Raw genomic sequence first — 19,360 nt, forward strand, 5'->3', positions numbered from 1 at the left:
ACCCATTGATGATGGCACAGTGGTGCCGAAACATGTTTGGGCACTGATAAAAACGGTGTTTTGCATAACTGGCGGACCTCACATCTAACATTCATAAAACTTTATCAGCATGACTAGGAAGGATTCAGGATTCACACTCATAGCAGTGGAACGTCAGAAACAAAACAAAATAAACTTCTTTACATGTGAAATTTCATCATTTTTCGTTTACCATTGGCCGCATCTGTTGCTATACATACACTTTTCTTCGTAAGTAAGAGAGATCCTTCGATGACTTTTGCACAGCATACAAACCATTACAGGTGCATGAAACTCTAGAATTTATTTAATTTATAAAAAATGAATCAGCTGCTACATTTTAAACTTCATATTTAGAAAAAACTCAAATTTTATAGTTATCTCAATTTTTACCACAGTTTCTAACAGATTTGAAAAATTATAGAGTTTTGCTTTAAGGAGTTTGTGTTTAGTAAGCACACCAATTTTGAAACTAATAGGATATTTATTTTGGATGTTACATGCACCTAAGTACAGAAATTTGTGTTTTGCGGAAAATGGCCGTTAAAGTTTCTGCTTGTATTTGGGATTCTTTTAGAACTGTCCAGCACCATAAGCAGCTTCTTTCTCATTTTGTAAATCAATTTTCTCCCTTTTCACATTGCTGTGGTGCACTCTTCTTGATTTTATCACCTTCAAAAATGCTTTACCTGCTGACACTACACGCTCTCTCTCTATGGCATACGAAGCTTTGATGCAGTTCACTCCGGTCTTGATTCCCATTTTCTCTAAAACACATTTCCTGCTTTCCTCACCATTATTAAAATATGAAACTGCGCCGTAAACACCAATAGCAAGTACATTTCTTCCCACAAAAATGGTTTTTGGCAATCTTTCCCATACTCTTTGGTTAAAACTTTCATTTGGGTTTTGGGCACCGCCATGAAGACGTTTCTTCAATAAGTTTTCATTTGCAGGGTTCCTCAGTATAGTCCTTTGTTTCACGTATTACAATCTCTGGTGCAAATATAAACATTCGCATTCTACAGAGCGAAATTCGCTTAATTATGACAGAAGAATGCTATGCGAAGTGGTGTGGCGCTGCATCTTGGTACACTAAAGACCAAATAACGTGTCTTATAATCTCTCATATATGTTTTATACATCAAACTATTCAGGAAGGCCTGCGCTACAAAATGGTCGTGTTTTGAAAAATCGACTGTTTTTTCCATTTTTGACGTCCTACCCTCCTTAATGGCCCAAACAAGTGGAAGTCCGAGGGGGCTAGGTCAGGGCTGTAGGGTGGAATGGGGTAACACTGTGCAATCCTGTTTTGCGATTTTTTCAGCAGTCCTCTGACTTGTATGGGGCCGAGTGTTATCGTGTTGCAGCAAAATATCTCCTGTGTTGCTGTAGCGCCGAATTCGCCGGAAGCGCGTCTTCAGTTTTGTTAATCGGTTGACACATGCTCCTGAACTAATGGCACCGCCTCTTGGCATAACACCAGTGAAAATCACACCTTCGCAGTCCCAGGACACGGTGTACATGACCTTACCGACGGAAGCAGATGCTTCGAAACTTTTTTTTCTGTGGGGAGTGGCAATACCGCGATTCAATCGACTGTTGTTTTGTTTCGAGCTCAGGTTTCATCACCTTTCACAATCCAAGACATGAAGGCCTACCCCTCGGCTTTAAAACGTTGCAACAAATCAAGACAAATGTTTTTTCTGTGCGATTTGTAATTCACCGCTATACACCGCGGGACGTATCTTGCACACACTTTTGAATATCCGTGAGTGCGGATAATTGTATCCACACTTCCTTTGCTGATTGACAGATGCAGCACCAACTGCAAAATCGTAATGCGTCTGTCCTGGCGAATGACATCACCTCGTTGCATGTCAGGTGTGACAGCCGCGGGTGGCCCCTCGGCCGCTGCAAATCGTGGAGCTCCGCCGAACCGTCTTCTGATGACGTCACGCTCCGTGTCTCGCTAGTAACTGAACTTCTGTCGAGAGCAGATGCTCCATTGACTTCGCACTTTCGTTTGTGAATATTCCCCACAGTTTTTTTCGCTGCAGTGAGAAATTCAATGACGGCAAATTGCTTGTAATGTACATCGCCTATAGAAGCCATTTTGGAACTGTCCTGCATCAACGCTATCTGTCGGAAGTGACGGAAACTAGGCGCCCTCACTCACGACAATTCAAATAATACATACGTAACGTTTCGCATTCGTAGCATTGTTTTCCGCCGAGAAAATGTGGTGCATTACTTTCGGGGCAACCCCCTCTCATTAACTGGCATTCAGCCGAGAGAAGACAGTATTGGCTGGCGAGATCACTATGTCATCTAGCCTGCATGCCAGGTGAAAAATTTGTACACGAACCCTCATACTTAGAGATACACGTACGAACACCATCTACATCTTTGAATAGCGTGTGGGAAGAATGATTGTCGGTAAGCCTCTGTATTGACTCTAATTTCTCGAATTTTCTCGTCACGGTCATTAGGCGTGATGTACCTGGGGGGGGGGGGGGGGTAATATGTTGCCCGACTCATGCTAAAATGCTAAAAAGTTCTCTCTCAAACTGGCTTGTGACGTCTGCCAATGGAGTTTGTTGAACATCTCGCTTTGTACATTGTTTTCATGTACCTGCTATGCACCATTACATGTTGACCAGAGGCCCACAGGGTTCTGAGCTACATGCCTGAGTTCGTATTTTTCCCCTCTGCTGCTGAGCATAACGGACAGTCTACTGAGGCTGCTAGGGCCCAGGTGAGTGAGGGCCGGTGCAAGAGCGCTGACGAGGTGCTAATATGGCGTGCGCGCGGCAGGTTCCTGGTGCAGGACCACAACGCGACGATCGACGTGCTGACGCTGAAGAAGCAGACGCCACTGCACCTGGCGGCGGGCACGGGCCAGCTGGAGGTGTGCCGGCTGCTGCTCGAGCTGGGGGCCGACATCGACGCCACCGACGACATGGGCCAGAAGCCCATCCACGCCGCCGCCCAGAACAACTTCTCCGAGGTGGCGCAGCTCTTCCTGCAGCGCCACCCCAGCCTCGTCATGGCCTGCACCAAGGTGAGCTCAGCCAGAGCGCCTCCCCAATCTCTCCAGCTGTCCAGCTGTACACCTGGACGTTAGTCAGCGTCTTGACGTTTCCGCTCGATTCTGAGCACTAGAGTCCAAATGCTAAGCATAAACAACAAGCGAGAACATACACTACTGGCCATTAAAATTGCTACACCAAGAAGAAATGCAGATGATAAACGGGTTTTCAATGGACAAATATATTATACTAGAACTGACATGTGATTACATTTCCACGCAATTTGGGTACACAGATCCTGAGAAATCAGTACCCAGAACAACCACCTCTGGCCTTAATAACGGCCTTGATACGTCTGGACATTGAGTCAAACAGAGCATGGATGGCGTGTACAGGTACAGCTGCTCATGCAGCTTCAACACGATACCACAGTTCATCAAAAGTACTGACTGGCGTATTGTGACAAGCCAGTTGCTCGGCCACCTTTGACCAGACGTTTTAAAATCGGTGAGAGATGTGGAGGATGTGCTGGCCAGGGCAGAGGTCGAACATTTTCTGTATCCAGAAAGGCCCTGCAACATGCGGTCGTGCGTTATCCTACTGAAATGTAGGGTTTCGCAGGAATCGAATGAAGGGTAGAGCCACGGGTCGTAACACATCTGAAATGGAACGTCCAGTGTTCAAAGTGCCGTCAACGCGAACAAGAGGTGACCGAGACGTGTAGCGATTGGCACCCCATACCATCACGCTGGGTAATACGCCAGTATGGCGATGACGAATACATGCTTCCAATGTGCGTTCACTGCGATGTCGCCAAACACGCTTGCGACCATCGTGATGCTGTAAACAGAACCTGGATTCATCCAAAAATATGACGTTTTGCCATTCGTGCACTCAGGTTCGTCGTTGAGTACACCATCGCAGGCGCTCCTGTCTGTGATGCAGCGTCAAGAGTAGCCGCAGTCATGGTCTCCGAGCTGATAGTCCCTGCTTCTGCATACGTCGTCCAACTGTTCGTGCAGATGGTTGTTGTCTTACAAACGTCCCCATCTGTTGACTCACGGATGGAGACGTGGCTGCACGATCCATTACAGCCATGCGGATGAGATGCCTGTCATCTCGACTGCTAGTGATACGAGGCCGCTGGGGTCCAGCAAGGCGTTCCGTATTACCCTCCCGAATCCACCGATTCCATATTCTGCTAACAGTCATTGGATCTCGATCAACGCGAGCAGCAATGTCGCGATACGATAAACCGCAATCGCGATAGGCTACAATCCGACCTTTATCAAAGTCGGAAACGTGACGGTACGCAATTTTCCTCGTTACACGAGGCATCACAACAACGTTTCACCAGAAAACGCCGGTCAACTGCCGTTTGTGTATGAGAAATCGGTTAGAAACTTTCCTCATGTCAGCACGTTGTAGGTGTTGCCACCGGCGCCAGCCTTGTGTGAATTCTCTGAAAAGCTAATCATTTGCATATCACAGCATCTTCTTCCTGTCAGTTAAATTTCGCGTCTGTAGCACGTCATCTTCGTGGTGTAGCAATTTTAATGGCCAGTAGTGTATATTGTGAATGGCAACGGCCCTATGACAACCTTGTCAGTTGTTAAAGACAAGCTTTTCAGACCATAGTTTATAAATTTTTGGTGTGAGTCTATGTTGGTTTCTAAAAGCGGTCATCACAAAAAAGGTATTTTTATTTTTGTTCCGGTGTTGGAGCAGATACCTGCTCCGCCTTTGCGGGGCGAGAGGTGTGAAAAAGGACTGCGAAGAGCGACACGTTCCACAATGTCCCTAATGCCACGACAGCCTTAGAATTTTAGTATATGTGTGGATGTTAGAAAAAGGACTGCACTTTTCTTCTGGTACAACTGAATAAACTGTGAATTACTTTACTAGTGTCGGCAGTGTGGGTAACGGCCGTGTGACGGCTGGTGTTGACAGGACGGCAACACGTGCGCTCACATCGCGGCGATGCAGGGCTCCATCCGCGTCATCGAGGAGCTGATGAAGTTCGACCGGTCGGGCGTCATCTCGGCGCGCAACCGCATCACCGAGGCGACGCCGCTGCAGCTGGCGGCCGAGGGAGGGCACGCCGACGTCGTGCGGGCGCTGGTGCGCGCCGGCGCCTCCTGCACCGACGAGAACAAGGTGAGCGCCGACTGACCTAGGCCTCGAGCTACGCTGCACATCAGTACGTCACCAACTGTCAGGTTTCTTATCCACATTCGGCAGCTTCACCAACTCACAAACAGACGGATTCCTACCTAACCTGTTCCTTGGACTACGCTACAGGCTAGTCCATCACAACCGACATTAAAAACTCTAATACAGACCAATAAGAAATATTATCCTTGTCTGTTCCCTTAGTGTCTGTGTACATAAAAGTCATACGTGTTATGGAGCGAAGTTTACGTGCTGTTTAGGTAGGTTCAAAGAGGCAACCACCTACCGAACGTGTTACGGAACTAAAATCTACTAGCGGTATCGGTAGATTCAATTGATCTAAAGAGGCAAACATCCACCGGCGGTATGTCACCAAATACCAGGTTTCTTATCCACATTCGGCAGCTTCACCAACTCATAAACAGACGGATTCCAAGATAACCTATTCCTTGGACTACGCTACAGGCTAGTCCATCACAACCGACATTAAAATCTCTAATACAGACCAATAAGAAATGTTATCCTTGTCTTTTCCCTCAGTGTCTGAGTACATATAACGTCATACGTGTTATGGGACGAAGTTTACGTGCTGTTTCGGTAGGTTCAAAGAGGCAACCACCTACCGAACGTGTTACGGGACGCAAATCTACTAGCGTTATCGGTAGATTCAATTGATCTAAAGAGGCAACCGTCCACCGGCGGTATGTCACCAACTGTCAGGTTTCGTATCCACATTCGGCGGCTTCACCAACTCGCAAACAGACGGATTCTAACCTAACCTATTCCTTGGACTACGCCACAGGCTAGTCCGTCACAACCGACATTAAAAACTCTAATGCAGACCAACAAGAAATATTATCCGTGTCTGTTACCTTAGTGTCTGAGTACATATAACGTAATACGTGTTATGCGTCGAAGCTTAAGTGCGGTTTCGGTAGGTTCATTTTTTTCCAAAGAGGCAACCACCTACCGAACGTGTTACGGGACGAAAGTCTACGGGCGGTATCGGTAGATTCAATTGATCCAAAGAGGCAACCCCCCACCGGCGGTTGGGGTGCCAAGTCAGATCCCCGTCCACTCGCCTAATCACCACCAATTACCTGGGCCTCATAGCTACCTGGAATACGGCAACGGACGCTCTATTTATTCACTTATTTAATTCCTTTTCAGCTGGAAACATTAGGGTCTTACATCTTACGCCTAACCAGACAAGTTTAGTAAGTCAACATTACAATATGCTTGGTGTATAAGCAGCACATAATGATAATAAGAATAACGGTATCAAGAAATTCCAGAGAATTGGCAATGTGCATTGATTCAGGGTTTTCATAGGGAAACACATAGATGATGCCAACAGCTACACATAAAAATCAGTCTTACCAGTTTACGGCAATACCAACGATCACAACCGAATATCAAGAGATTCAGTCATCAGCACGATTCCCTTCTCTGTGTTACGACAGACAACCCGTAACTGGCCAGATGGAAACGGGACGTAAAAATAAAAAATCTTAGAATTTAGGGTTTACCTATTTTGACGATCTTGGAATAACGTCCGGAGGCATAGCAACGGCAACAAGAAAATCTGCACTTTAAAAATAAATGCTGAAAAAACAGCTATTCTAATATGTTACGAAAAACAGACTACATGACAAATATAAAAGATAACACCAAACTTCATGGTCGGCCGGTGTGGCCCTGCGGTTATAGGCGCTTCAGTTTGGAACCGCGTGACCGCTACGGTCGCAGGTTCGAATCCTGCCTCGGGCATGGATGTGTGTGATGTCCTTAGGTTAGTTAGGTTTAAGTAGTTCTAAGTTCTAGGGGACTGATGACCTTAGAAGTTAAGTCCCATAGTGCTCAGAGCCATTTGAACCATACTTCATGAACACAAGTTACTGATAAATTAAAATAGTCAATAAATTAAATATACAGGTAAAGTAACACAGTAGATCCGCCCTGACAGCGAGGCTAATGAACTCAGAGCTAGGAAAATGGCAATGTCCTTTCAATTCACTGAGTATGCTTACAATAGAGCCCTCTCTTCTCTCACGCAAAAACTATGTTACGGTAATACAGAAATCCAACCTGTTTATATGCAGCCGAAAGCCTGGGTTTGACTAACACAGGAGAAAAAGAAATCTGGAAAAAGAAAGAGATGAAAATTCTAAGAAAAATACTGGGTGCAATGAAACAGGACGATGGAAACGGGAATAATGAAGACCTACAACAGAAAATTGGACAACTAAACGTAATGTTGAAAAAATGGCCATCTAGTTCTGGTTAATGAAAACAGGGTATGCAAAAGAATTTTTGAACTAATCATCTGCAAACGATTTTCCCTGGTGCCACATTCTCCACGATATTAGAAGCAATCTGAATGTGATAAAGGTTGTAGAGTATGAAATTCTGAATATAGATGCGTTCCGAAAGAAAGTTTTACTGTCTCATCTCTAGAGAAAACCAAAAAAGGAAACTGGAACAAAAGTGATCTGACGTTCGGAAACAACATCACTGTGATCGAATGGAAAATCATTGGAAAACGTGACGTTACACACGAAAGCCATAGGAGGCCCAAATCGAATGAAGGGTAATAATTATTTGCTATGTAACTAATGGCTGAAACGGAAGTCGATGAAAAGTTATTTGACGTTATAAAAGTAACAACCTGTAACACTAAGCCCAAAATTAAAACTTACGGTTATTTCTGAGCCTTCCTATTCACAACACGAGCTCATCAAGGAGATGGAGTGTCACCACTATTGTTTAACTGTATCTTGGAGAAGAATAACAAAATTCGGCGCTAGCTTTGACTGGGGCTAAGAAGAATGGCGTCCACGTAGACTACACGATGTTGGTGAGCCACTTGCCTGGAATTTGTACTAGGGTTCGTCTCAATATCCTATACAACCTTATTCTCTAAATCAGGTGTACGTTCGTCTGTCTGGAAGCACCCATGACCACACAAACGCCCAAAAAGGACTTGAAATGGGGGTGACGTGGTTGGTGTCCTTGAGAGTACTTGTTTAGGTATAGCCGTGTAGCGTCTCGACCGTTTCCGTCTGCTTGGCCGTACACAGACGCCGTCTCGGATTGTTCCCGACGTGAACACCAGACCATTCTGCTGCTTACGGTACCCTGCGTCACACAGCCTGCAACACACAAGAAACCCACGGCAAGTGGTCAGACGAACTTTCGTTCGTCAGCGCCATCTACCGTGGCAACGATTCATTTTCGGACACATGTTCATAGGACCCTTTTTTCTTCAGTTTCCAGTCAGGAATCCGTCCCTGCAGTTTGTCGATTTTGATAACGTTCACGCTGTATGGGCACAAACCTGTAGGAAACGGATTAAAGTGGCATTCGCGTCTTTCCGACTGCAGTTGGGCGGGTTGCTCCCTCAGTATCCTTTCGACAATCTGCCCACCTTCCTGGATAGTCTTCGGGTTGTCTGCCCCTTCACTCTGCGATTGTAGATACTGGTTTAGAGGAGAAAAGCAGCGTTGATGAAAAGTCAGCTGAATACCTAACACGCAAAGGCCACGTAACCCCAGTCCTAGGGCAGCATCTGAAAGTTAGTTAAACTATCGGGCGTTCGGGATTCTTGAATGACGCGTTTGACAAATATCTAAAATTTCGTGTAAGTTGGTTTATTGTCTTTAAAACACAGAAAATGGCTATCAAGTCCTTATTCAATACCCCGACTATATTATGCAATGTTATTGACGTCTCCGTTACAAGTTCACACCCAGAAGCAGGCAGAAGATATTCAGTCCGACCCGATATTTCAAACGTCCTAAACAGTCACTGATCCACGACTACTTGCGAGTTAACACAGTCTGTCGTTCAGTAGTCTTGTTATATAGAAGTGATCACCATAATGTCTCGTAATTTGCACGGAACACGTCGCCCGGAGTTTATGTACGACTTGAAAGGTTCACACGCGAAATCTCCTAAAATAAATCACTCACAAAGCCGAAACTTTCTCAGAATACCCAACACTGTAGTCGCTTTTCATCAACTACACGAGATCCGATCAACCGCGCAGATTTCTTCATTTTGGTACAAATTTGATCAGCGCGATTTAACACATGTGTTTACCAGAACACGGCTTCTCGACTCATAGATCTGAGGCACACAGCCCTACTCAAACGCGCGGGAAATGCTGAATTTCTATTAGCTAGTATGTAAAGCAGCCAATCAGATCTCGAACATCTCTATAGTAGAGTTTTTTCTAATGTCAGCCAATCGGATTTGGACTAGAAATCTCGTAATTCCGAAACCATATAAAATTTAATGCGATCAAAATACGATACCTTTCAACAAAATAAATAACTAATAAATTTAATACTCAAGGTCCCTTCTGGGTACCCTTTACAAAATCAAGTTCTTTCGGACACACGTGACAAATTCCCCTATTACACGACTACTTTCTCACGCTTATATTTACATAGTTTTAATGAAATATCGCATTCTAACTATATGTATGTCCTCCATTCACTCTCTGTCTCTTCAAAATGCTCACACAATCAAAACACGATAAAATAATAATTTTCCAACGTACTACGTAAACATTTCTAATGTAATTACGTCAGAAATGTTTGGAATGAAACTAAATAAAATTCCATAAAATGAGATTATATGAACCTATCCACGTGGTTGTAGTTGCAATTAATATTATAGATGAATGCATTCCAGTACCTAACTCTGTTTCACAATGCCGGCACGGTTATTATGTGATCTACGTAAAAATTTATATCTCTGAAAGTAGTGAAGTTATTGATTTGAAATTTTGGCATTGTGGTTGTGTTACCCATATAATTTGGAATACAATATATAAGAAAGATCGATTAATATTTAGTAGTAGTTCTTCGGACTCATAGAGAGTATGTGTAACGTATTGCACGCAGCACTAGACAAGTAAACAGCTCGCCCGGCCCAGTAGCCAGCGTCATCTGTGCGAGCGTGAGAACCAACTTCTCCTCTCCTCCTGCCTCCACGCCAAGCTACGTTTTCAATGCAAGGTGACAGCTCTTAATAATTTGCTACGTTACGCGACGTGTGTGTGGTAAATTCAGAAACTTGAACTATGGCACTGTTATTACCAAATGCGTCCAAACAGGACAAACATGCCGTTATCCTTTTTTGGGTGGCGAAGAATAAACGCTACATGTACATCTACATGTATACTCCGCTAGTCACCAAGCGGTGTGTGGCGGAGGGCACAATTTGCGCCAAAGTCATATCCCCCCCCCACCTCCCCCTCTGTTCCACTCGCTTATCTCGTGAGGCAGAAACGACTGTCTGAACGCCTCAGTACGAGCTCTAATTTCCCTTATCTTTGAATGGTGATCATTGCGCTGTTTGAATGTTGGTTGTAATAATATACGCTCTGCATCCTCGGCGAAGATCGGATTTCGGAATTTAGTGAGCAGCCCCCTTCCGTTTAGCGCGTCGTCTATCTGAACTTCAAACGTTCTATGAGATTTGTAACGCTCTCGTGATGACTAAATGTACCAGTCACGAATCTTGGCGCTCTTCTTTGGACCTTCTTAATCTACTGAATCAGACCCAACTGGTAAGGGTCCCATACAGACGAACAATACTACAAGACTGGACGAACTAACGTATTGTAAGCAATTTCCTTTGTTGAATGACTGCATCGCTCCAGGATTCTACCAATAAACCGCAATCTAGAGTTCGCCTTGCCCGTTACTTGTGTACTCTGATACTTCCATTTGAGATCATTTCGAATAGTCACAACCAGATACTTGACGGATGTTAATGGGAATTTCCGCCTTGCTATACGCAGTAGATTGAACTTACTAATATTAAGAGATAACTGCCAGTCACTACACCACGCATTCATTTTTTGCAAATCCTCATTGATTTGTTCACAACTTCTGTGTGATACTACTTTCCTGTAGACTACAGCATCACCGGGAAACAGTCTAATGCCGCTGTCAATACCATCAACCAGATCATTTATGTAAATCGTAAAAAGCAGCGGACCTATTACGCTGCCTTGGGGAACACCTGAAGTAACGCTTGTTTCTGTTGAAGTCACCCCATTCACGACGACATACTGCTCCCTGTCTGTTAGAAAACTCTCTATCCAAACGCATATGTCATCGGATAGACCCTAAGCGCCCACTTTTTGGAGCTGGCGACAGTGCGGAACTTAGTCGAACACCTTTCAAAAGTCGAGAAATATGGCATCAACCTGGGAGCCGGTATCTAGAGCCTGTTGTATATCGTGCACAGAGAGGGCCAGCTGTGTCTCGCATGACCGCTGTTTCCTATAACCGTGCTAGTGTCTGCTGATGAGCTGCACAGAGACTAGAAAGGTCATTATGTCTGAACACAAAATATGTTCCATGATTCTACAACGAATCCAAGTCAGTGAAATTGGCTAGTAATTATGGGCATCCGATTTTCTACCATTTTTATAGATTGCAATGACCTGGACCTTCTTCCAGTCCCGTGGAACTTTCCGCTGTTCCAATGATCTCTAATAGATGACGGATAAGAATGGTGCTATATTTTTAGCATAGTCAACAAATACCGTCTGGGCCAGATGCCTTCCTGGCGTCTAAGGATCTTAACTGTTTTACAATCCAAGATGCACTAAACACCATGTCAGCCATTCTTGCGTTTGTTCGACAATTGAAAGGGGTATGATGCTACAGTCCTCTACCGTAAACAAGTTTTTGAAAGCCAGGTTTAGAATTTCGGCCTTCTGTTTATCATCATCCGTTACATTACCCGTACTGTCAGCAAGAGAAGATTTGAGTTATTTGTAGCGCTCATACATTTTACGTACGACCAAAATTTTTTGGGATTATTTTTAGAATCTGCAAATAAAATATTGCTTTAAAATTCATTAAAAGATTCTCACATTGACCTTTTGACAGCTGCTTTCATTTCGCATAATTTCTGTTTGTCAGCGAGGCAGTGACTACGTATAAAATGACTGTGCAAAATTCTCTGCTTTCTCAGCAACTTCCTAATATGTTTGTTGTACCAAGGTGGATCCTTTCCCTCCCGTATATTTTTTGCTAGACACATACTTCTCTTACATGTGGTGGACAATACCTTTAAATTCCGTCCGAAGATGATCAATATCTTTGTGTCCCGTGGTGAATGCTTGGAGCTGACTGTGACGATATTCGTTAATGACCTTTTTATTTGCTTTCCCAATCAACAAAACTCTACGCCGCTTTTTTTTTTTTTTTTTTTTTTCAGCTTCCATTGACACAGAAGCCACAGCGACATTATGGTCGCTAATGCCTTCTTCTAGATTAACTTCATCAAAAAGATCAGGTCTGTTTGTCGCCAAGATACCTAATATGTTCCCATCTCGAGTTGGTTTTCTAAGCAACTGCTCAAGGTTGTATGTTGAGAATGCCCCTAGAATAACTTCACACGAGTCTTTGCTTCTGCCTCCTGTGATAAACGTGTAATTTTCCCAGTCAATGGATGCCAAATTAAAGTCTCCACCTATAACTAATGGATAATTTGGATATTTATTTCCTATGTACTCAAGACTTACCCTGAAACGTTTTGCGACATTTGTTGCGGATGCTGGTGGTCCATAAAAGCATCCTGATACAATGGTCAATCCTTATCTGATTGACAGCTTTATCCGGACTATTTCACAGTCCGACCCTATATCGATCTCAACTGCGGTTAAACAGCTTTTAACTGCAATGAACACACCACCTTCCATACCATCAGCCCTATCCTTCCTAAACACCCATTCCGAGTTCAAAATTTCACTGCTATTTATGTCTGGTTTCAACCAGCTTTCGGTACCTAGTATGATATTGGCATTGCAACTGTTTATTTCTGAGAGTACCTCGGGGATCTTGCTACAGACACTTCGACAAATTAATAACATGAGATTTAGCATATTTAAATCCTTTGGAATGACCTGTTTAGGCGAACTAACAATTTTTACAGTTGACACACCCACATCAGTTCATGAACTGGTACTTTTTCAGGCCATCGGTTTGTTTCCCGTGGGGATGAACCTAATCTAAAAAAAAAAAAAAAAAAAAAAAAAAAACCATGTGCACGCCACAAGCACTCTGCTACCCAGGTAGCTGCTTCCTGTGTGTAGTGCACCCCTGAGTTACCGAGGGGCGTCCTACAACCTTCCACCTCATAGCGTAGGTCGAGGAATCTACAACCATTTTCGTCACATAGTCGACGTAGCTTCTGGTTTAGATTCACCACTCAACTCCAAAACTGAGGACCCTGGTCCACCTTGGATACGATGCTGCAGAATGTCAGCTTGGCTTCCACTCCTCGAGAGATGGAGGCCGCCTTCGCCAACTTAACCAGCCGTCGAAAGGACCCAAGGATTACCTCGGAACCCCGACGACTGACATCGTTCTTGTCGACATGTGCAACAATCTGCAGCTGACTGCACCCCGCACACTCGATAGCCGCTGGAGGAGACTCTTCCACATCCCAGACAAGCGCCCCCCCCCCACACCCCCGGCAAGCACACTGAGAGAACGTTGGACATCTTCCCTGCCCTAGCCGCTATGTTCCCGAGGGGCTCCATGACCCGCCTAACATTGGAGCTCCCAATAACTAACAAACCCCTACCCCCACGTGCCTGTCCGGACCTTGCTGAAGGAGCGGCCACTATCCTCGCAGAAGATGCATTCTGATCCGGATCAGCCTCCCCCCCCCCCCCCTCAGCATCAGATAGCACAATGAATCTATTAGCAAAGTGCATGGGATTTGGCAGGAGCCTGCGTCCCCCTTGCAGCTTTCGCCTTGAGGCTCGAGACCTCGACACCTCGACATACTCCGCCACCCACACTGAGGTGAGAGTGGGGCGGCCAGCTCAGTCGCACCTGAGGTCGGCTCAGTGACATCCCCTTCCCCCCCCCCCCCCCCTGCACATCTAGTACAGCAGAGGCTGCCCCAGGCACCCCATCCTCACTGCACCTCAGGTTGGACTCTGGAGCTTGTTGACTGTGGCCAACAAAGCTTCCAGCTGCGTTTGGACTGTGGCCAACTCCTGCATCCACACACAACAGACACATACCCTGTCCATCTAGCTAATAACTGATTTACTATAAGAAAGTTAAGGAATCCTACTGCCACACAAGGTTAACAGCTACACTCCAGTTGGCAGAAATGACACTCAACAATGAGAAACAGTAAATACGTATGGTATAAGCTAGATCTGGTGCTTATTTTCCTGCTACGGGCTATCTAGAGAATACTAAAGAATAAGACAGTGACCTACAGTAGACTGCTAGGGGCTATCTGGTGACTATTATTAACGAATTAAAGAGTAAGCTTCGGTAAGCTGCAGCTACTGATTATCCCTCGTATTTATAATGTAAACAAGCGTTTACGTGCACGCGAAAATTACCTAATAAAACTATAAAAAGTGCTACCTTAAATGTACCGAGTCTAAATGGCTCTGAGCACTATGCGACTTAAGTTCTGAGGTCATCAGTCGCCTAGAACTTAGAACTAATTAAACCTAACTAACCTAAGGACATCACACACATCCATCCCCGAGGCAGGACTCGAACCTGCGACCGTAGCGGTCGCTCGGTTCCAGATTGTAGCGCATAGGACCGCACGGCCACTCCGGCCGGCGTACCGAGTCTAAATGACACTAATAAACGTAAATACTGAGTATTGTACACTGACAGATGTAGGTACAAAACTAAACCTTTAGATGACAATAAGAGGTCAGAATGTAAAGCACAAACACGAGCTCTACTTTATAGGAACCGATGGGCTTACAGTTCATGGTCACTAAATGCCACAACAATCTAAGGAATTTAAGCAGACGGCGAGATGAGTTTTAGCTTTCTGCTACTAGACCATATGTAAGAAGGGCTCAGAAGTTGTATTGTAACACTGATTTACTTGTAGACACCCATCACAGAATGAAGAATGTGTATGAGGAAGCATGTCAGATACCACCGTTGTGGGATGGTGCGCCAAGTTCCATGCTGGCCGCGATTCGACACGAGACGCCGGTCGATCTGGGAAGCCACCCTCATCCACTATGGACAACAAGTGCGAGAGACTCGAACAGCAGCCGTATAGTCCTCTCCATGTGATTGTCGCGCCTTCCGTCCCTTAAAAAGACGTTGGAGGGTCGACAGTTCATTCGGACGATGGCGTGCAGCAGGCAGTTACAGACTTATTCACACAGCATGACACGGTGTTTGGCGAAATGGGTATCTTCAACATTGTGCATGTGTGAGACAATGGCTTCAATGCCCACAGAGATTTTGCCTGATTGGCATACCGATTCTGGAGTGTGCGGCCGTCGAGTGGAAAGTTTTTGATCGCCCCTTATTCAATACACTAACGAGATTTAATTATAATCATCATAATGTCACATATGCTTTTATTCCTGGAATAGTTTCGTATAGTGTTGTGTCAGCTACTGTGGGCGTCAGCAGCGACACAAACAAGGAAGGAGAGAAATTGCGACAGCTGGTGGCAGGAATCCAAAATGATCTGTACAAAACATTTCAAGACTAATATACCTCTTTACTTCCAAAATGAAAATAAATATAACTTAACTTGAGGTGCCGCTTGTGCCTCCTACATGCAAGTACTTAACTCTCTATTACTACTCGCAGAACGCAGGGTAAGTATTACGAGGTGAATTCAAGTTCTAAGGCCTCCGATTTTTTTTCTCCGGACTGGAAAGAGATAGAAACATGCGCATTGTTTTAAAATGAGGCCGCGTTCATTGTCAATAAGTCCCAGAGATGGCAGCACTGTACGGCAGATGGAATTTTACCGCCAGCAGCGAGAATGAGAACTGTTTTAAATACTTAAAATGGCGACGTTTTCCTTACTTGAACAGCGTCCAATCATTCGTTTTCTGAAATTGCGAGGTGTGAAACCAATTGAATTTCATCGACAGTTGAAGGAGACATGTGGTGATGGAGTTATGGATGTGTCAAAAGTGCGTTCGTGGGTGCGACAGTTTAATGAAGGCAGAACATCGTGTGACAACAAACCGAAACAACCTCGGGCTCGCACAAGCCGGTCTGACGACGTGATCGAGAAAGTGGATAGAATTGTTTTGGGGGATCGCCGAATGACTGTTGAACAGATCGCCTCTAGAGTTGGCATTTCTGTGGGGTCTGTGCACACAGTCCTGCATGACGACCTGAAAATGCGAGAAGTGTCATCTAGGTGGGTGCCACGAATGCTGACGGACGACCACATGGCTGCCCATGTGGCATGTTGCCAAGCAATGTTGATGTGCAACGACAACATGAATGGGACTTTCTTTTCGTCGGTTGTGACAATGGATGAGACGTGGATGCCATTTTTCAATCCAGAAACAAAGCGCCAGTCAGCTCACTGGAAGCACACAGATTCACTGCCACCAAAAAAATTTCGGGTAACCGCCAGTGCTGAAAAAATGATGGTGTCCATGTTCTGGAACAGCGAGGGCGTAATCCTTACCCATTGCGTTCCAAAGGGCGCTACGGTAACAGGTGCATCATACGAAAATGTTTTGAAGAACAAATTCCTTCCTGCACTGCAACAAAAACGTCCAGGAAGCGCTGCGCGTGTGCTCTTTCACCAAGACAACGCACCCGCACATCGAGCTAACATTACGCAACAGTTTCTTTGTGATAACAACTTTGAAGTCATTCCTCATGCTCCCTACTCACCTGACCTGGCTCCTAGTGACTTTTGGCTTTTTCCAACAACGAAAGACACTCTCCGTGGCCGCACATTCACCAGCCGTGCTGCTATTGCCTCAGCGATTTTCCAGTGGTCAATACAGATTCCTAAAGAAGCCTTCGCCGCTGCCATGGAATTATGGCGTCAGCGTTGTGAAAAATGTGTACGTCTGCAGGGCGATTACGTCGAGAAGTAACGCGAGTTTCATCGATTTCGGGTGAGTAGTTAATTAGAAAAAAAAAAATCGGAGGCCTTAGAACTTGAATGCACCTCGTATCTTCCTAATACTCATTACTGATGCTCTCGAAGTTTGCGACCGAACTGGGCCGACCAGCGATGGGCGGGTGGTTAAGTCAGCGTTGACAGGGAGCGCTGGACTCTGTTCCTGGAGGTGTGGCGCTGCCCGCTCTTTCCACTGGAGCGCTGGTCAGCGACTTCTTGATGCCGTTCCGCGGCACTGCGCAGGTCGGTGTACAGTCGATGCTTTAAGACTACACGTATGGAGTATCTTACACAAGACAGTTTGACTCCTCATATTCAAATATAAGTTCTTCATAAAGGCACAAAGCGTTAATCCAACGAACAGACTTTCATCATAAGATTACTTGGAGCAAGTAGACTTAAGCACGAAGTTGAAACATGTACATCTGCCTCTTCTTTTACTCCGCTATCAAATTGTAACTAATTACATCGAATCTGAAGCGTTACGAGATAGGACTAGTAAGTAGGGAACAACACCTTGTAACGACACTCATGCTCATACATTAAGGATAATTGGAGAATGTGGTGCCACGTAACGGGGCACTACACAAAAATGGCGCTAATAGCATAGGCACATAGGGAACACACACGACACAGATCTGTAAGTCCACAGTATTGGTGGTAAGTTGGGAAAACCGTCCCGAAACACATTTGCTACAAATGGTTGGCTCTGAGCACTATGGGACTTAACATCTGAGGTCATCAGTCCCCTAGAAATTAGAACGACTTAAACCTAACTAATCTAAGGACATCACACACATCCATGCCCCAGGCAGGATTCGAACCTGCGACCGTCGCGGTCACGCGGTTCCAGACTGAAGCGCCTAGAACCGCTCGGCCACACTGGCCGGAACATGTGCTACAAAACGCCACTGTTTCCTACACATGTACCCCCGACATCAATATGAGATATGATCACCATTCACACGTACACACGCCGCACAAAGGGTTGGCATACTCTGCATCAGGTGGTCGAGCAGCTGCTGGGGTATAGCCTCCCATTCTTGCACCAGTGCCTGTCGGAGCTCCTGAAGTGTCGTAGGGGTTTGAAGACGTGCAGCGATACGTCGACCAAGAGCATCCCAGACGTGCTCGATGGGGTTTAGGTCTGGAGAACAGCCAGGCCACTCCATTCGCCTGATATCTTCTGTTTCAAGGTACTCCTCCACAATGGCAGCGCGGTGGGGCAGTGCTTCATCATCCACCAGGAGGAAGGTGGGACCCACTGCACCCCTGTAAAGGCGGACATACTGGTGCAAAACGACGTCCCGGTACACCTGACCTGTTACAGTTCCTCTGCCAAAGACATACAGGGGTGTACGTGCACCAATCATAATCCCACCTCACACCATCAAAACACGACCTCCATATAGGTCCTTTTCAAGCACATTAAGGGGTTGGTATGTGGTTCCTTGTTCACGCCAGATGAAAAGCCGGCGACAATCACTGTTCAGACTATACCTGGACTCGTCCGTGAACATAAACTGGGACCACTGTTCCAATGACCATGTACTGTGTTCTTGACACCAGGCTTTACAGGCTCTCCTGTGACCAGGGGTCAGTGGAATGCACCTTGCAGGCCTCTGGGCGAGTAAACCATGTCTGTTCAGTCGTCTGTAGACTGTATGTCTGGAGACAACTGTTCCAGTGGCTGCGGTAAGGTCCTGATCAAGACTACCTCCAGTAATACGTGGCCGTCTGCGGGCACTGACGGTGAGATATCGACGTCCCGCACTGTAGCGCCTGGACACGTTTCCTGTCTGATGGAATCGTTGCCGTAATCGTGAAATCACACTTTGTGCCAGACGGAGGGCCCATGCTACGACCTGCTGTGTTTGATCAGCCTCCAGTCACCCTAGTATTCTACCTCTCATAACGTCATCAGTATGTGTTCTTTGAGCCATTTTCAACACACAGTCACCATTAGCACGTCTGTAAACGTCTGCACACTTACTCGCTGCACCGTACTATGACATGCACCAACACACCTCTGCGTACGTGGACTGCTGCCGGCGCCACCATGCGACGACCGCAGGTCAGATGCACCTCATGGTCATACCCCGAGGTGATTTAAACCCGCAAACAGCCCACCAGAGCGTTGTTTCACCATGTATCAGCACTATCCTTAATTTATGAGCATGAGTGTAGTTTCCCGTACGGTAGTTCTTGTGCGTTGA

General features: G+C 45.6%; 1 protein-coding gene across 1 annotated transcript in view; it reads left to right on the forward strand.

The window, feature by feature from the left end:
• The window catches only part of LOC124620279 (serine/threonine-protein phosphatase 6 regulatory ankyrin repeat subunit A), a 437,897-nt gene that overhangs the window by 150,764 nt on the left and 267,773 nt on the right, over nt 1-19,360 (forward strand). The window contains exons 9-10 of the mRNA XM_047146947.1: nt 2,836-3,082; nt 5,001-5,207. Of these exons, the coding sequence (XP_047002903.1) occupies nt 2,836-3,082; nt 5,001-5,207 (454 nt within the window). The remainder of the gene's footprint in view (nt 1-2,835; nt 3,083-5,000; nt 5,208-19,360) is intronic.

This window comes from Schistocerca americana, chromosome 6, assembly GCF_021461395.2.
Source record: "Schistocerca americana isolate TAMUIC-IGC-003095 chromosome 6, iqSchAmer2.1, whole genome shotgun sequence".
Lineage (NCBI taxonomy): Eukaryota > Metazoa > Arthropoda > Insecta > Orthoptera > Acrididae > Schistocerca > Schistocerca americana.